The 17,432-nt window shown below is 53.1% G+C and overlaps 7 protein-coding genes across 7 annotated transcripts; 2 read left to right on the top strand and 5 right to left on the bottom strand.

The window, feature by feature from the left end:
• Nucleotides 1–1,945: 1,945 nt before the first annotated feature.
• CKM354_000716500 (uncharacterized protein) lies at nt 1,946–2,856 on the bottom strand (the record flags this gene model as incomplete). Its single annotated transcript, XM_044802508.1, has 2 exons — nt 1,946–2,639; nt 2,696–2,856. 2 exons carry the CDS (start codon nt 2,854–2,856, stop codon nt 1,946–1,948), a joined length of 855 nt encoding a protein of 284 aa, XP_044658443.1.
• Nucleotides 2,857–4,949: 2,093 nt separating this feature from the next.
• Nucleotides 4,950–5,651, bottom strand: CKM354_000716600 (uncharacterized protein; the record flags this gene model as incomplete). The annotated part of the gene is made up of 1 exon (XM_044802509.1): nt 4,950–5,651. The coding sequence occupies one exon, from the start codon at nt 5,649–5,651 to the stop codon at nt 4,950–4,952; it is 702 nt and encodes a 233-aa protein (XP_044658444.1).
• A 398-nt stretch (nt 5,652–6,049) lies between these two features.
• Nucleotides 6,050–7,283, bottom strand: CKM354_000716700 (uncharacterized protein; the record flags this gene model as incomplete). The annotated part of the gene is made up of 2 exons (XM_044802510.1): nt 6,050–7,141; nt 7,194–7,283. The coding sequence occupies 2 exons, from the start codon at nt 7,281–7,283 to the stop codon at nt 6,050–6,052; spliced, it is 1,182 nt and encodes a 393-aa protein (XP_044658445.1).
• A 264-nt stretch (nt 7,284–7,547) lies between these two features.
• Nucleotides 7,548–8,357, top strand: CKM354_000716800 (uncharacterized protein; the record flags this gene model as incomplete). The annotated part of the gene is made up of 1 exon (XM_044802511.1): nt 7,548–8,357. The coding sequence occupies one exon, from the start codon at nt 7,548–7,550 to the stop codon at nt 8,355–8,357; it is 810 nt and encodes a 269-aa protein (XP_044658446.1).
• Nucleotides 8,358–10,893: 2,536 nt separating this feature from the next.
• Nucleotides 10,894–11,879, top strand: CKM354_000716900 (uncharacterized protein; the record flags this gene model as incomplete). The annotated part of the gene is made up of 3 exons (XM_044802512.1): nt 10,894–11,020; nt 11,086–11,423; nt 11,478–11,879. 3 exons carry the CDS (start codon nt 10,894–10,896, stop codon nt 11,877–11,879), a joined length of 867 nt encoding a protein of 288 aa, XP_044658447.1.
• A 1,152-nt stretch (nt 11,880–13,031) lies between these two features.
• CKM354_000717000 (uncharacterized protein) lies at nt 13,032–14,618 on the bottom strand (the record flags this gene model as incomplete). Its single annotated transcript, XM_044802513.1, has 1 exon — nt 13,032–14,618. One exon carries the CDS (start codon nt 14,616–14,618, stop codon nt 13,032–13,034), a length of 1,587 nt encoding a protein of 528 aa, XP_044658448.1.
• A 1,005-nt stretch (nt 14,619–15,623) lies between these two features.
• On the bottom strand, nt 15,624–17,037 carry CKM354_000717100 (uncharacterized protein; the record flags this gene model as incomplete). The annotated part of the gene is made up of 3 exons (XM_044802514.1): nt 15,624–16,636; nt 16,690–16,833; nt 17,004–17,037. 3 exons carry the CDS (start codon nt 17,035–17,037, stop codon nt 15,624–15,626), a joined length of 1,191 nt encoding a protein of 396 aa, XP_044658449.1.
• Between the last annotated feature and the right edge of the window lie 395 nt (nt 17,038–17,432).

Here is a 17,432-nt window from a genome sequence, read left to right on the forward strand (position 1 = left end):
GTCTGCTCTCCGAACGAAAGAGAGAACTTGGTCCGCAAGAACGATGGGACCTGTGGCTGCGCGACTGGCTACGAGTTCTCCGCTCGAACAGAGAACGTGATCCCTTACTACACGTGTGTGCCTATTTGCCAAGCGCCTTCAATTAGGAACAGTTACGGGCAGTGCATCCGCTCCTGCGGCTCTAATGAAAGGCTCAATCAGAGGACTGGCGAGTGTCCATGTGTGGCCAACTACGAGAGACTTGGGAGCAGCACTACCTGTGTGGCGAAATGCGTGGCGGCAAATTCTTATACGACGAATGCACCGCGTAATTCTGCAGGAGACTGCACTTGCAGCGAGGGCGCCGAGCTGCTAGATCAATACTACTATGGTCGGATTTGCATGCCACTGTGCGAAGAAGGGCTTCGTCGGAACTACTGGGGATATTGCGACGAGGCGTGGGAGAGATAGTATTCGCAAGAATGGTAATGAGAAGACTTTTACTACCTCGCAAACTGTCAGCTTTCAGCTTCTTTCGAACTTCTGCGCAAACCCGGCCACAAATTGCGAAGCACGCGTACGCCATTGATCAAGGCTGGGGCCCACACATCAACAACCGCGTAATGTGTGGCTTTCTGTGCGCCGGAGATACAGTACCGCAAATCTGTAAAATCCGTCCAAGAGATGTACTTCAACGTCTGGGCTGTAATAATCGAGGGAGTACTGGTCGACCATTGAGCATCCGGCGCCGGTATCCAGGTAGAGGTCGTGGCCGGTTTCGTCAATCAGAACTCGTGCACAACACAATCGCGGCAAATCTACAGGTTGGCCAGCACCGAATGTCAAGGTCTCCCGGAGGAACATGGCAAGAAACACGGTCAAATGAGTGTGTCTCATCTTCTGAACGCACTCTCCTTTGGAGCTCTTGACCGCGGGTCTGGAACGGTGCATAAGAGATGCCATTGAAAGCTGAAAGTATATGGGACGAGCTGCTTTGAAACGAGGCCTAATCGCTACTTCCGATATTCTAAAGCTGTCTCACTTGGGAAACTGGATCCAGGCCTACTGAATGTGCTTATGCGGTAGCCTTGAGCGCTGATATGCAACGGAAAGCCTGGCAGAAGCTGCTTCGAAGCCGCTATGTCAGCCACCATACAGGCGTCTCCGCGCAACGCCATCACTTCCATCGTACACCATATGCAGAACTGGTGTCATCGAGCTGTGTATATTCCACGGAGACATGACATACGAAGACAGACAAAGCGCTATGTCAAACAATCTGCAAGACTTTCCCATCAGGCGAACTGTCTTGATCGGGTGCATCTGCAGACTGGACGGCATTGATGGCCAAATTTGTACAGAAAGCCCTGGTCGGGGACCAAGGATATATCGCTATATCAAACGATTGGTCACAGCTTCTCATTGAATGCTAGGCCTCTACCTGGCCCCATCGAAGATCAATTGACTTAGAGCGCCAAAATCGTGCGGAAAGAGATGATAAGAATGTTGAAGAATGGCTATGTCCTTGCGATTTGAGATGTCGCTCGCAGAGATTTCAACCAGAAGTCATAGAGTAGCTGTGATCCGTTGGCGTTCAATGGCAGAACCGCCTGGAGATCACAGCTGGGTACTATTCGTCAGGAGTCAATCAACACGTCAAACCCGCGTCTCAGAAACTCTCGCTACACTAGACCGCGGCGGTGTCTGCAGATGCAAGGGCACAGAAACACTTCGAACAATAAGAGGCATGGACAAGAAACGTATGCAAGCAGTCATTTCTTGCGTTTCGAAGACTCTATCTCAAAGACTTTTATGCTCTCAGACCAGAGCGCAATCGCGCAGAGCCAAGAAAAATAAGCGGTCAAATAGCGGAAAAAGCAAGCCCCCGAAGCCCCATTCACTCGTCAGCCATGGCAGCGTCACGAGCAGATCGCACATGCTCGTCTCTCTCGCTTGCAGAGAGTCCCTAACTCTCTGCCTGCTCGAGAGCCGTTCTGATGGCTTTCTGCACCTTCTCGCTGCCAAGCTCCGGCGTGGCAGCCACCGCAACCTCCTTCACACGCTCGTTGAGATCTGCGGCGAGATCCCTCTCCTCCCTCACCATCGCCAGCCCAGTACGGATCGCTCTGCCGTACTCCTCCACGTACTGGCCAGTCTGCTGGACCCACGCCAGCCTCTGCCCCCTCACTCCGGCCAGAAAGACGTCCGCCTCGTCGTCTCTCTGCTGCTTGCTTCTAGCGTGGGCCACGCTCTCCTTGGCCGCGCTCTCCATTTCGTTCAAGGCCTGGTCGTACCAGTCTTGGTACTTGAGGCGCTCAACGACGGTCAAGCGCTGGAAGTCTGACCAGGAGAGCTTGCTGATCTCCTGGCCGCGGCCGTGGAAGCGATGATCACGAGCGTAATCACCCGCCTTCTTCTGCAGTGGCTCTGGCTGTCTTGAGGCAGTCGGTGACTGCTGAGCGGCAAGGAGGTTGGCACTACCTCGAGCGGCCAGTGGAGACGAGAGCGGGCCGGCAGGTGGACCGGTATTGTCTGGGAAGGCCGGCATATTGGCATTATATGTGCCCAGTGCAGCAACGACTGGGTCTCTGGATGGACCAGCAGCGCCTGCTGGCGAGGGGGCCGACGGGGCGGCGGCAGGCGACGAGCTGGTGGCGAGACTGTTGGTTAAGGTTAGTGTCATTGCACTCGACGTGGATAGGATGTTGTTACTTACGCCTGACCGCGTGGCCGCTCAGCGAGGGCACGAGCACCAGGAGCCGCCGTCTTGCTCCGACTGCTGATGCCTTCGTGCATCGATTTCTCATGGGCACGCCTGCCCGGGCCGCTGTTGCACTCTCGACCGCAGTACTTGCAGGGAAATGAACGTGCAGACATGGTGGGTGGTGTGGTGTGGGTACAAGAGGTGGAGAAAGAAGCGGCGAAAGTGGTGAAATTGGTCGAAGTGCTCGAGTCAATGTCGGCGCTCGAGTGATTGATAGTCGACGGGCAGTTGACGCGGAACAGCTTTAGTCGTAGTGTTGCTCGAGAAGGACGGTCGAGTAGGCTGTAACGGTGTTTATCTGTTGCCGAAGGATGTTTGTGTGTAGGCAAAGGTTGAAGAAAGTGTACTGGAAGAAGGGCAAAGGAATTCGAAAAACAAGTGGGTACCGCTAGTACCGATTAGGCACGGGTGAATTGCTGGAGTCTTGGGAAGGTCCACTGCTCTCCAGTCTCCCAATTCACTGGTTCAGGTTCGAGTCGAGGGCCATCTGACAGAGCTTATACTGTCCAAAAGGGTGCACTTGTCTGCAATGACAAGGCGGCAGTAGCTTATCCAGCGGTGCTGAAAGGAGGATGATTGTGTTTATAGTCAGTTCGGTAGGAGCTTTACTGAGAAGACTAATTGTGCTGCTTGCTCCCCTCTACAATACATCTGTCCGTGTCTTAACAGCGTCTCTCCTCGTTTGCTGATCCTTTGACTCAAGCGTTGGACTGCCTTTCATGCCCTTGTTCCAGTGTTTGCCCAGCACAAGCCCCGGCTGTGTTGAGCGCTAGAAGACCCGCACTACTTCCAAGCGCGCTTCCGGGTGCTCATAAGGGTCTGATAGTTGCTGGCAGCGTTCAGAACCGTCGAGCAGGATCTTGTGCTGCGGTTGACTTGCAGTAAGACATGCAGCCAGAATAGAAAGGGGTCTACAACTCACTGCCTCTCAGATGGTTTCAGCACAGCAGGACATTACCGAAGCGCCTCCTCTTCAACCCATCTTCCATCACCCGCGATCACCTCCAGCAATTTTGCACCGACACGTACCAGAAAGTCGGTTCGCGTACAAACACATTCCTCCTCGCCAAACTGCTGCTTCCGGCGACCGCTAAGATCAATCACCATCATGCCTTTCTGGCCCGCTCCGCGCCCTGGGCACATCTTCCCCATCATGCTCCTCAGCCTCTCCATGGTTGTCGTCCAGAAGACCTACTTCCCACACACGCTCCCAAAGCCCAAAAAGGACACTAACGACCGAGAAGGACCTTCAGATTCGGGTGATATGGGCCCATGGTTCTATTGAACAGTGGCTAAGAGCTATGCCTAGTGTGTAAGTATATTTTGAGAACAGCGAGGTTAAGAGCATACGACCGCGTAAGGTAAAGAAAAGGCTTGAAGAGCATTACCTCCTGCGACTGCTGCGACACCACGCGCCTCATCATTCGGCCAGCATGTCTTGTGGTTTCAACGTGGGGCGAGAAAGACTACTCCATCCGCGCGCTTTCTCTGCTGGTAAGCGCTACTCGAAGGCAAGGAGCATGGCCACCTTGAGATCACCATCGTGCTGTTGACTTTTGAGACTCAAGCTGACCAGATCGTAGAAGAGTCCAAGTCAGCGCATGCACCGACGGTGTCTCCCCCTTTCGGTGTCGCTCGGGGCCCAGGAGTGTCGAAATGCAGCAGTTATGGCGCGCTCAAAGTATTCGGAGAAAAAGAGAATATGGGGAAATAGTAGAGATTCAACTCAAAGTTACCTTGAACTGATGTTCACATACTTCCATCGTCTGGGCTTCCTTCTATATTATCACAGGCGATTGTGACCAGACCCTGCCACTCTCCATATCACGACGGCTCTTGAAGCCATGCCAACTAGCCATCGTCAGGTTTCGAATCCGCACAACACTCAGAGCATTGGGACATACCGAGAGGATACGGGACTTTCATGTATCGTCCGACAGCTCCAAGGTCGTAGAGTCATACCCTCGACTGCAGCAGACCACGTCTAGCTCTCCGGCGCGGCTGCTGGTCCCACATCTCAATCCGCCGTGTCCCATCCTGGACAGCTTCACGCGTGATGGCTCGTCCTCTACCAAGTACGTCTTGTCCTATCACCCTCTCCAAGCTCCAACCTGGGCTTGTGATCATCTCTTCAGCGTCTCCATGCTTCCACGGCAGAGCACTTCCCCCGATAGAGAAAATATCCATCTTCTTCCATCTGATCCTCTCACTTATAAATCTCATCAAACGGCCTCGTGTCATTGAAACAACTATCCCAAACCTCATTCACCACCCTCGCAGCCTGCACATCATCCTTACAAGCCGGCCGATTCGCAACCGAAATTGTCGCTCTCCTCCTCACACACTCCTGCAATTGCTGCGTCAAACTCCACTGTCCTCGTGTGAAGAACTCCCTCGCAAATCGGCATTCTCCCGATAACATACTCGCTCGAATCTCCATACAAGCCGCATGTCTCAGATCCAGAGGATCCATTACAAAGCGTAAATGATCGTATGCGTGAACCATTTCGTGTGCTAGAGTGTCTTCTAAGTGGCCGCGATTGCGGAAGTGATTGGCGCAGAGAAGGATGCCGTGTTCGGAGGAGAATCCACCGCTTTGCTTCGTGTCGCAGCGGCGGCAGCGGACGTTGTGTGGGCCGATTGAGGCGGAGCCGTCGGCTGGGCCGAGGAGATTGATTTGGTGTTGGAGGAAAGTTATGATGGGGGAGGCTTTGAAGAGCCATCTGACGTCTTCTTCGGCACGTTTAATGTCGCGTTCTTCGTTTCGGATGTCGCGTTCATTGAAGTAAGCTTCGCGGGTGGATGGGGGTGCGGTATTCGTGAGGATCGAGAAGAAGTTGGACCAGGTGAGGTATGTTTGGTTGTCTGAGGCGTTCGTGGTGGAGGGAGATTGTGCTGTTTCTGCCATTGTGATGCGATCGCGATAGGAGATTTGCGCGGCAGAGCAGGTATTCGAGGTCCTGGAGATGAGGGCGATGCACACCAGAGAAGCTATCGAGAGATGAGTTTCCAACATTCACTTCGGCGGTCCGCGGATGCCAAGCCAAGATCGGCATCATGCTTCTTGCTACATTACAAGTCTGACATGCAGCTTATCAATTACTGGTTGGGATAGAGCATAATGCGGACAGCGAAAAGAAGTATTTGGAGATCACGATATGTCATTTCATGCACTGGCTACTGTTTGTCACCAGAAGAAACCCGCCCAAACTCCTCGCTTGCAATGCTTCGAACTTTCCAACGCCATGATCCAAGTCAGCCAAATCTGAGCTGTCCAATACAATCGACACGATTAAATTTCTGCCATCATTGGCTCTCCTTCTCCTTCTGTTTGCTCTGTCCACTCGTGCGCTGATAGTGCCTCTCGCCCTTGACGCAATGCTTCAAGATCCAAGGGTGCTGTTCCACCTCCTCCAGACTGATTCTCTTCTCTGGATCAAGGACGAGAAGTCTTTTGATCAAGTCCTTTGCTTCAGAGCTGACGAATGGCGGCACAGTCATCTCACATCGTGCGATTCTGCGCTGCGTCATAACAGGTGTGTCCTCAAACGGTGCTTCTCCGACCAAGAACTCGTAGGTGAGGACACCTAATGACCACAGATCCACCTTCTCGTCATACCAGTTCTCATCTCTTCCTGGCTTGATCATCTCCGGAGGCAAGTAGTCCAAAGTTCCACACATTGTCTTCCTCCTGTTGTTTGGTGCATGTACACTCCACCCAAAGTCACTGATCTTGATCTCACCATGAAGACCCACGAGAATGTTCTCTGGCTTGATATCTCTATGCATGACATGCTTCTTGTGCAGATACTTCAACGCACTGGCCATTTGCGCAATGTATTGTGCCGCCTGCCATTCTGGAAAGCGTTGTGCTTTTCGCAAGTGCTTGTACAGCTCGCCCTTGCCTGCGAATTCGAGAATGAGGAAGATGCGTTTCGTGTCGTGGAAGTGGCCGTATAGCCGGAGAATGTTGGGGTGGGCGAGGTTGGACTGGATTTCGATCTCACGGCGGACTTGCTTTTCGACCTTGCCAGCCGACAGTTCAGACTTGTGAAGGACCTTCAATGCGCAGACGAAGCCTGTACTACGTTCTCTGGCCAGGTATACACGACCGAACTTTCCTTTTCCAAGAGGCTTTCCAATCTCAAACATGCCCAGGTGGAACTGCTTGGGTTTCGATTGCTCGCTAGGCGCGGCAGAGAGAGGCTCGGGATCGGACGGGCGCGATTCGGCGGAGATGCGTTGCGCGCTTTGGGATGGAAGGGTAATCTTGGTCGGTATGGGCTGTAGGGCGGGCTTTTGTCCGGCATTGTTTGATTGCAGCTTTTGCAGCGGCAGCTTCATGCGGCTTTGTGCTGCAGCGCTCAGGCTTGACAGTGAGATTCCTGTGACTGAGCTCTATTTGATCATGTTAGAAAGAGCAGGAGATGAACACTCCAATGCTGCTCACCTTTGCCTTGTGCTGAAATGGTGCATTCGGATCGCGATTTTCCTCTGATATTGAGACGGCTTCGAGCCGCTTCTCCAAAGTCTCGGCCATGATGTATGTGAAGTTGCTGTCAATGAATGTAGATGTAAAGTCTACCTCCAGTGACGGGCGATGTGTGCAGTGAGGACGTGGTGCGGCTCTTGCGTGAAGTGTTGGAGAGTGGGCAATGTGCAATGTGCAGGATGGAGCTAGTGTTTATCGTAGCAACTGCCATAGCAACCATCTTATCGATGCCAAGACTCAGCTCTGGCGTCCATCCAGAGTTCGCTCGTTCTGCACGCCAACTGCAGACAACGTCGTCGCATCGCTGCAGCCATGGCGCAAAGCTATGGCACCTTCTCGCACACGTCACCCAACGGCGTGTGGAAGCTCACGACGCGCAAGCAGCCCATCCTCAAGGCCGAGCCGATCGAAGAGCTGCACCAGGATATTGGCATCCCCATTCCTGAGATGATCTTCGGCGACAACTACGTCGCCCTCACTCACGTGCCCTCAGGCTGGAACTTGCACTTCAACGCACGCGATGCCATGGACCGTGTGAGCAAGACCGAGGAGGGCATGTTGCAGGTTGCGGTGGCCGAAGAATGGAAGAAAGAGCGCAGCCACCAGGAGGAGGTGAAGCAGGTCGTAAAGCCTTTCGACTGGAGCTACAGCACAGATTACAGGGGAACGACAAGTGACAAAGACGGCTCGCTTGTCGAAGAGAGCCGGTGGAGGCAGAGCAACCAGACCGCGGACCCCATTCGCATTGACTTGCTCAGCCGCCAGGATCCCATCCAATTCTTTGACGCTGTTGATCTCTATGAAGACGAGCTGGCGGACAATGGAATTGCTTTGTTCAACATCAAGGTGCGGATGATGCCTCAACGCTTACTGGTCCTCAGCAGGTACTTCTTGCGGCTGGACGGCGTCATCATTAGAATCCGTGACACGCGAGTATATGTGGAGCACAGCACGAACAAGGTCGTACGGCAGTACACCAACAAGGAAGAGAAATACGATGTTGTCGCTGAACAGCTGAAGGCTAGAAGAGAAAACGTGCCCGAGGCTTTTCGAGATGTGAACAAGCTGGCCCAGCTTCTACCCACAATTGAAGAGAAAACCGATGTCTTCGAAGTGACTTGAACCTGGCCATCCTGAACCTGCTCGGTGGGCCACGCTCTTCACCAAGTCACAGGCAGACTGCACTTCGAGAGTCTGGAGCGATCCAAGTGATGCCAATCTACTGTTGCGGCTCCCTCCCAGTCAACCTAGACAAGATAATCGACGGATGCTTCTACCGCATGGCTTCCAAATTGCGCTCCCGCGCCAATGAAAACTGCTCCGACTTATCTGACAACGTGTTGCCATCGATGAAGATGCCATCACTTCCTAGATAGAACTCTCTCGCAAGAGCGCGCAACTCCTTTGCAGAGAAAGCTAGATTCAGCTGGAGCTTGTGAATTTCGAACAACAGTCTTCCATGCCCACAGTGATCTGGGCCCTTCTGGTCTCGTCTCTCCACCAGCTCGAGGAAGCGGGATCTTGATCGCTCTACGCTCGGCGCAGTTGCACTCTGTGCCGTTGATGTCTGCCGTGGACCGCATCATGCATCTTGACGAAGTCCGGTTTAAGTGAAGGATGCCAGAAGTCCACATACAGCTTGGAGACTTCTATTGGTACGGTATGAAATATGACATCCAAGACTTCTCCACGGATTGCAAGGAGACTTTCCGAGAGCAATTTGTGGTGTAGCCTGCCGTATTGGTTGATATAAGGCGGACTATCGCCGATCGCCATGCGCAAGATCTCCAGCCGCAGCTCGCAGGGGAGCTTTTGGAAATTAAAAGTTGGGGCCTCTCCAAGAGTCATGGCAGCCTGGACAGCGCCAGCAGCCTTGCCATCCAGCTTAGGCGTGATGTTCTGCCTATGGCATAGTTTTCGGAGTGTCGCCAGAATGCTTTCCATGATCGCAAATGACGCAGTGTGAGGGAAGGCAAGTGTGATGGTGCTGTCAAGGTGCAAGAAAGACGATTCTCATTACCTCAAGCTTGGTACAAAATTTGTACTGTACCAGAGATTGAGACATGGACACTTGGTCACTGCTACTCGACGTTCCCACTGGAGCTGAGGCGGTAAGCTACATGCTGCCTCAGTCCTCGACATCAGCATCGACCACGAACCAGCAAGATAACAGGGAGATCGAATATACGAAGGCCAGCCTTGAACGGGCCTTCCGACTGGCGATGCATGACTATACAGTCTCACTACGACAGCTGCAGCGTTGTCCAAGTCTGTGGCATAGCGTCAAATCAGCTGGCCTGGAAGGAAAAGAGTTCAAGTTGGAGTATGCGTCTGCTTATGGCTGACACACGCCGAATGCGCATGCAAAAGTATTTCGTGCTTGCTTGCTTCGGCACAGGATGCTTCCGCAGTAGCTGGTATTTTGCATTATCCTGCACATCAGTGTCATCATACTTCCTACACGGCTGCAAATATGCGTGCCAAGGACTATGGTTTCGACGAACTGAGCAGTGCATCCTTCGCCGAAGGGCTCATGCTGCCAAGGCATTCCTTCGGCCAACGACAAAAGTTAACTTTGTCTTCTCTTCTCCGTTGATTCGGGGCCGTTCATGAAGCTCTGCTAGACAAGACACGGCCGGAAAATCACTTCCTCCATGGACACCCATGTCACATCGTCGATTCCGCAGAACCTTTTGCTTTTCCACAATTGCCAAGCATACAGCGGCTCCATGAGGACCAATTTGTTAATGATCCGACCAAAGTGCCAAACTCCTCAGGTCTAGCGCTCCATCGTGCTTCTAAGGCAGTCTTGTGTATGCTGTTGGAATTCAAGTCGATTGACTCGCAATGATTGGACGTCAGGTTCTATCAGGTTTCTTGGCTGATGTTGTACAGCAAAGTCACTGAAGATAGCGTCCCCCAGATGGCAACAACGTTTCCTTCATGGAAGGCGCAAGAGCATAATGAAGTCAGCCGTGGAGCGGCTTTTCCAATGAATTGGCCTATTCCAGGCTCAAAATCAGAGGGTGCTAGTCTCCCAAAGAGGACCATCGTGGTGAGGCTGTATCCTTCCGCCGGCGAAGAATGCTGATCGCGGGCAACGAAGCACGCCCAGGAATAGCACTCCGGCTGAACTATGCCCACTCAAGCACTCCGCGACCATGTGGTACCGCCATGAGAATGGATCGTCCACCACGTGCGGATATGCGGCAGCTCTTGTGACGGGCAATGTTGCTGGCCGCTTGGTATCGCACATCACTTCTACGTTCGTATCGATTCCGCTGCTTTCATGACCACTCCCTGCGCTTACGATCGATGCTCGGGCATTGGCAGATAATGTGACTCTGCACGTCGCGGCTCAATCGCCCTCAGACGCTTCAGTAGCTTCGCAAAAGAGAGTCTTTCGGGCATAGGTCCACGGGAATACTCGTCGACGAGCTGTTAATGGCACGGAAGAATCAACATTGCCAATGTCTCGGGTCACAATGGATCAACGACGACGTTGTCACAGTAGTGATGATGTCGATACCATTAGGCTACGTGGTGAGGGAATTGGGCAATATAAAAGTCTTGCAAAAAGACGGTTTTTCGATGAAGCACCAGAGCAGCAACTCCTCAATCATCAGACAGACCTCGCAACCAACCGAAAGCCGCCATCATGGTTTCCACAACGTTCAATACCCTCTTGGTCGCCTTCGCGGCAGCTGCCGCGGCATCTCCTTTGCAACGCCGTCAAGATGGCGTCTTCCAATGCGTCGGAACATTTGGCCCAAACTATGGAGACTGTAAGCAGAGCCTAGCAAAATTGCAGCAACACAAGGAGTCCACCGCTCACATACCACGTTGGCAGGTGACATTCTGGTCAACCGTCTGCTCATTACCGACATCGATCAGCCTTTGGAACCCAACACTTGCCTGCCATTTGCTGAAGGCAACTGCCTGATCTCGCACTGCAATTTCGATGCGAATACCCAGAACGCCAATTCCTTCACCATTGGCCTCGGAGCCAACTTCGTCAAGCAGAACTGCGAGCCGCTCAACTCTGGCGGTTTCAGAGACTTGGGTTCACAAAGGACTGAAGTGAAAGAGAATCCAGACTTCGTACCAGAGCCAGTTGCTGCTACAGAGATCACCAACAGCTCCATTGTGCCCGTACCAAGAGCAGTGGCCAAGAGGCAGCAGCCAAACGTAAGCCTCACAGGATTCCGCGACCCTGATTCTTCTTGCTAACCAGCTCTCAAGGATGATGGCATCGAAGTCACCCGCACAGGTCGCAGCGTCCAACGTCCCGGATTCGACTTCGCAGTCTCTCCCCGCTATCCCGCGGGCACCACCAGCACAGCCGAAGTTAGCGAAAGCCAAACCGTAGGTTTCGACGCCGGAACCGAGATCTCTGCCGGTTTCGAAGGTGTTCTGTCCGCTTCCGTCAGCTTTTCCGTCAACTTCGAGTCTACCACAACCAACACCCAGAGCGTCACGATCCCAATCAACTGCAGCCCGGGTCAAGAGGGACAGATCTGGTGGAGCCCGTTGTATGATTTGATTGAAGGCAACGCTTTGCCTTCAGGAGATTTCGTGCAGGCTTGGTTCCCTGTGAATGATGGGATCTCGGCTGGCAATTATGCTATTCGATGCTTTGGCTGAGGGTTGACTCTAGAAGAGTGGAACCAGGATCTGGGTGGGCGTCTGAACACCCAGTGGCTTTCTGTCGTGCTTGGTTTTGGAAACATGATGCTTATCGATCTAGCTCTGTTGCTCAAGAAACAAAATTTCATAGGTTGTCTTTGCACTCGATGGCTCTCAAGTAATGTGGATAATTGGAGAAACTGTATGTACTGCCATTTCAGCTCCCTTGGCCCATCAATTTCATTCTGCACAGCATCTCTACATTCATTGCCCTGAAGTACTTTCAAAATTTGGAGATACTGCTCAATCCAACCTCCTAGCTCCGTCCTTCAACGCTCCCCAAACTAGACTGCATCTTCATATTTGTTCGCGCGGAAGCACTCCATGATGTAGAGACACAGCATCAGATACAAATCTAGCTCCATTTTCAAATCCTTCAATGTTCTGCAACATCTTTACATCCCTTGCCTGGGGACAAATCTGAATTTCAGGGATACAGCTCAGACAAATCTCTCCTTCCACTCGTCAAACGTTCTGTCTTCCACACCATCTTTCTATCCGTTGGCTCAGAATCAATTTGAATTCTCGAGATAAACTCGAATACTTGCCACAACTCCGCTCATCAAATCGTTCATTTTCCACAGCGTCTCGACGTTGGGCGGCTCGGAGGTTTTACAAGGCTCGGAGATACTGCCCAGAGGACTATTATAGCTCCGCTTTTTCCGATTGATCCACCGTCTGCACCATCTTGAGATTCGTTGGCTTGGAGCGGCTTCGAGAACTGGAGAGATGGTCGCGAATGTTTTTACGGACTCTGTTCCACGGAACTATATATCATCTGAAGCGTCGATAAATCTGATGGCTTGAGGGAACAGCAAGACCTAGAGATACTGCTTGAGGCGAACGCTAGCTCTGTGCATTGCAAGCGTGTCGCTCCATTGCAGTGTTCACATTCGTTGGCTCAAACTCATGCCAGGGAATGGAAGCAGACCTGGCGAGCACGTTGAGCTCTGTCAGTCAGAAAGTATCTGGTACAGCATAATATTTGCTTACGTGAGCTCAGGAGTTGGATTGGGATCGGAGAAACTCAGTGTGATGTACATTTCATTCATTCATTTCGCCAAGCAAGCTACTTTCACAACACTTTTCTATGCTACCAAAATTCACCGCTCAAAAAGGGAAATCGTCCTTCTGCTTGATGGTCCTCTTGCGCTTGACCGGCCGATCTTCCTCCGTTGGCTCAGCCGTGAGCTTCTTTGGCGGAACGCTGCGGCGAGTTGCCCTCGGGGCATCGACGTCGATGGTCTCGTCGATGAGGTCGGCGTTGGCCTTGCGCTTCTTGGACTTGGTTGGGGCGGCGACAGAAGCGAAGACCGCGCGAGCCTGGGTGTTGTCGTTTTGCTCGATTTTGCGGCGTCTCAGGGTGCGTCGAGCTGGCTCGGCTGGCTCCTCTTCTTCGGCGATGGTGGCCAACTCATTGCGGCGGGAGAGGAGAGGATTGTCGGCGACGTCTTCTACGACCTCTACCCAGCCTCGGCCTCGACGCGTGACGCGCTTCTCGAACTCTGGGTCCTCGGCCGGCTTGGGAGTAGCTGAGTCTCTGAGACTCTGTGTCTGTGGCTCAGTGGCCTTGTCTGCGACTCTCTTACGGCTGGCAGTCTTGGGCTTCGCGACTCTCTTGCGCTTCGTGACCTTGGCTGATTGTGCCTCCTTCTCGCCTGGCTCGAATGGACCGACACTTGGCAACAGTCGCTTCAGGTCCTTAAGACGCTTCATAAGCGCTCTGTCTTCTTCCTTGGTGCGAACTTCGGGTGGCACGCCACGGACTGGCTCAACAGGACTGTCTGACCGACACGATATGCGGTCTTGGACCCATGCATTCGTTGCCGATTTCTTCGAAACACCAGCGGCTTGCGTAAAGTGTGATACCTTGGCTGAGTCGGATTTGGCGTCGTCGGCGTCGTCGGCAGCTTTTGGCTTGCCTCGTGCTTTCTTCGGCTGGCCCTCCACAGTCGTCGCGGAAGAGATCGAGGCAGCTTTGAGCAAGGCGTCACGGGCATTGTCCATGGACATGATCGATGCTGTGGTGGCCTCAGATGCGGTCTTGTGTAGCGCGGCTGTCGTCTCCTGGACCTCAGCCAAGATCTTCTCCTTCTCCTCCTTGAGCGCTACGAGAGCATCTTCGATCATCTCCAAGTTCTCCTTCACCTTCTCGCGGTCATCTCCTGCGTTTCTGGCCTCCTGTAGCAGCTTCTTAATCTGTTCTTGAACCATCTGTACGCATTGCTCATCCAGCTGCTTGCCAATGGCGGTGAGGCTGTTTCGATACTGGTCAATCTCCTCCTCAACTCGCTTGACTCTCTTCAGCATGTCGACCTCGCGATTGAACTCATCCTTCTTCTTTGCAGCAGCATCTTCGGCATCTCTGTCAACCGCATCGAGCTTGTTAATGATGGCCTCGAGACGACCCTTAACGTCCTCGAACTGCTCAGAAACGTCCTTGCGAACTTGCTGGACGGCCTCGTCAACGGCTTTGTCGTTCTTCTTGCTGTTATCTTCGGTGTAGGCGTGGAGTTGTTGCGAAAGGGCTGTCACTTCGGCCTCTCTGTCTCGATCCACGGTGGCTTGGGCCTCGAGTCGGCCGATAGCTGCTTCGAGCTGAGCCAGGCGATCGGAGATGTGACCATGCTCACGCTTGATCTGGTGGGCCCACAAAAGGGAGGTTGGTTCAGACGGAGGCTGCATCTTTGGTGCCATTGTGAAGGTCTTGGAGAACGGGTAGTGCGTGGAAGAATTGGTAGCGTCGAAAGTCTTGAAAAACGGAAAGTGAGTTGATGAACTGCCGACCTCGAAAGTCTTCTAGAACAGGAAGTGCGTAGAAGGACTGATAACGTCGAAGGACTTGTGTACGTGTGTGCTGTGTGCGGTGATCGTGTGCGTGAGGAGACCGGCTCCGTCGTGCAGTGTGTGTGATCGTGATGGGTTCGGTGGGTTCGTGAGGAGTGCTGTTGTTTCGTGAGGAATTGAGCTTCTGGTGCAGTGCGTCAGTCGAATGTGGTTCGAAAGTGCAAAGGCAACGAACCATGAAGGAGTTTTATATTTGCTGGCAGAAGCTGCTGTATTGTCGAGTTGCCATTGTCAGTGTGTATTGTCGCGTTCTATTCTCGTCCTGTATTCTTGTTGTGTATTGTCGGCATTGGATTGTCGGTTCGTATTGTCGGAAATGTCGGTGGCTGGAGAAGTGAAGCGGAAAAGTGCCAAGAACTGAACGTGCATTGAGAAGGAAGGAACGACCACAACGCGCATCAAAGAGGAAGGCACCAAGGAGATGTACTTTTTTTGCTGTTCATACGCAGCTCTATCCTACGCACGAGATCGCAATTCAGCCTGAGCAGAAACAGCTTCAACGTAAGCAGTACACCGTGATCCGTTCTAAGAAACATTCGCGCAAGTAATTTTGACCGCAAAGCATCATCGCAAACTCCTTCCCGATGACCATGATGCATTTCTTCATCCCTCGCCATTAGCGCTTTCAGTGAGCAATCGTGATAAGGGCGCCCTGTCTGCGCACAAGCGGCGGATGCTGTCCAGGTATCGTGTGTGTAGTGGGTGCCTCCGCGGCTCGACAAATGAGGGTCCGAAGACCAGCTTGGTCAGGACTCAGTCGAACGTCAAAGGCGTGGGTGTGGGGGTTTTGGTGTTGCACTTAAATGAGATCTGCGAGTATTGTCAGCAATCAGTCCAGTAGCAAAATGCGTGGAATCAGAACATACCGGCCACGTTCATTGGCATCTCCTCGATTTGAGTGCTGTAGAACTGCTCGATTTCACGCATCATGCGCACATCGTCGGCGGTGACGAAGTTGATGGCAACACCCTTACGACCGAAACGACCACCACGGCCGATACGGTGGATGTAGTTCTCGCGGTTGGCTGGCAAGTCGTAGTTGATGACCAGGGAGACCTGCTGCACATCGATACCACGAGCGAGCAAGTCGGTGGCGATCAGGACACGAGAAGAACCAGAGCGGAACTCCTTCATGATCACGTCACGCTGAGTCTGGTCCATGTCTCCGTGCATGGCAGAGACAGTGAAGTCACGGGCAGTGAGCTTGTCGGTAAGCCAGTCGACCTTTCTACGGGTGTTGCAGAAGATGACGGCCTGGGTGATGGTGACAGTCTCGTAAAGATCGGAGAGTGTGTCGAGCTTCCAGTCCTCCTTCTCGACGGCGATGTAGAACTGCTTAATACCTTCGAGGGTAAGTTCGTCCTTCTTGACGAGGATGCGGACTGGGTCGCGCATGAACTTGGTGGTGACCTCAAGGACGTCCTGTGGCATGGTGGCGGACAGGAGGACGACCTGGGTGGACTGTGGGAGGAGCTGAAAGATGTCGTAGATCTGCTCGGTGAAACCACGAGACAACATCTCGTCGGCCTCGTCGAGCACGAACATCTTCATGCTGTCGGTGCGCAGGACACGGCGCTGGATCATGTCGTGAACACGGCCTGGAGTTCCGACCACGACCTGTGGGCCGTCCTGGAGTGCCTTCATGTCATCTCTTACGGAGGTACCACCGATGCAAGCGTGGCACTCGATGTTCATGAAATCGCCGATGGCGACCACGACCTTCTGAATCTGCTGAGCCAACTCACGGGTTGGGGCGAGGATCAAAGCCTGGCAAGCCTTGATGTTGGGGTCGATCTTCTGGAGAACGGAGATGGAGAAAGTGGCAGTCTTTCCGGTACCGGACTGGGCCTGAGCGATAACGTCGTTACCTGCATCGAGTCAGTCGAGTTCAGCGCTCGAGGGATAGTCAGTAGATACGCACCCTTGATGACCGGCATGATAGCGCGCTGCTGGATAGCAGAAGGGCGCTCGAAACCGTAGGCGTAGACTCCACGGAGGAGCTCGCTCTTGAGGTTCATAGCATCGAAGCTGTCGGTGGTCTCGTCATAGTTGGACTCGATCTGACCTGTAGCGCGTCAACTGTTATGGTGGATTTCTTTGTGGAAGTGTATCATGCGATTGTCCTGTCGCCCGCCCGCACAAGCTGCCCCGCCGCCGCCTCGAAATTTTTCTGACCGTCTGCCGCCGCCCGCCAGGTGATATGCGCCAGTCGCGCGCGCGCCGTGTGTGACTTACCAGCATCGATATCCTCAAGTCCCTTGTCAGCCATGATTATGGATCAGGAACGAAAGCTCACTGCGCTGGGCAAGTGAGCTGAAAAAGTTCGGTGAGTGGGTGGGCGCGGGGATCCTCGTGGATGCCGGCGCGGTGTCGCTGAAGGTGTGCTGTGGAAACTAGATACCTGACTGTCGGTAGGGACAGTCGTCTGGTTCTAGTTGTGTGGGTATGTGCTTTGTGGTGTCGGTGTGGTTTGGAATTGGCAAGAGACAAATTCGCAGCGGAGGGCTTTCAAGTATCAAAAATGATGAGCGCACAGCGGTTCTTGCCGACTGCCGCCGCCACTTTTCAAAACTTTATTATTCCGGCAGAAATTTGGTCGCTCAGGCTACGCTCCGCCCTCTGACTGCACGCATCGCCTCCCACACTACGGAGTCTGCTTTCCCC

Source organism: Cercospora kikuchii (assembly GCF_019650295.1).
Source record: "Cercospora kikuchii DNA, contig_00004, whole genome shotgun sequence".
NCBI lineage: Eukaryota > Fungi > Ascomycota > Dothideomycetes > Mycosphaerellales > Mycosphaerellaceae > Cercospora > Cercospora kikuchii.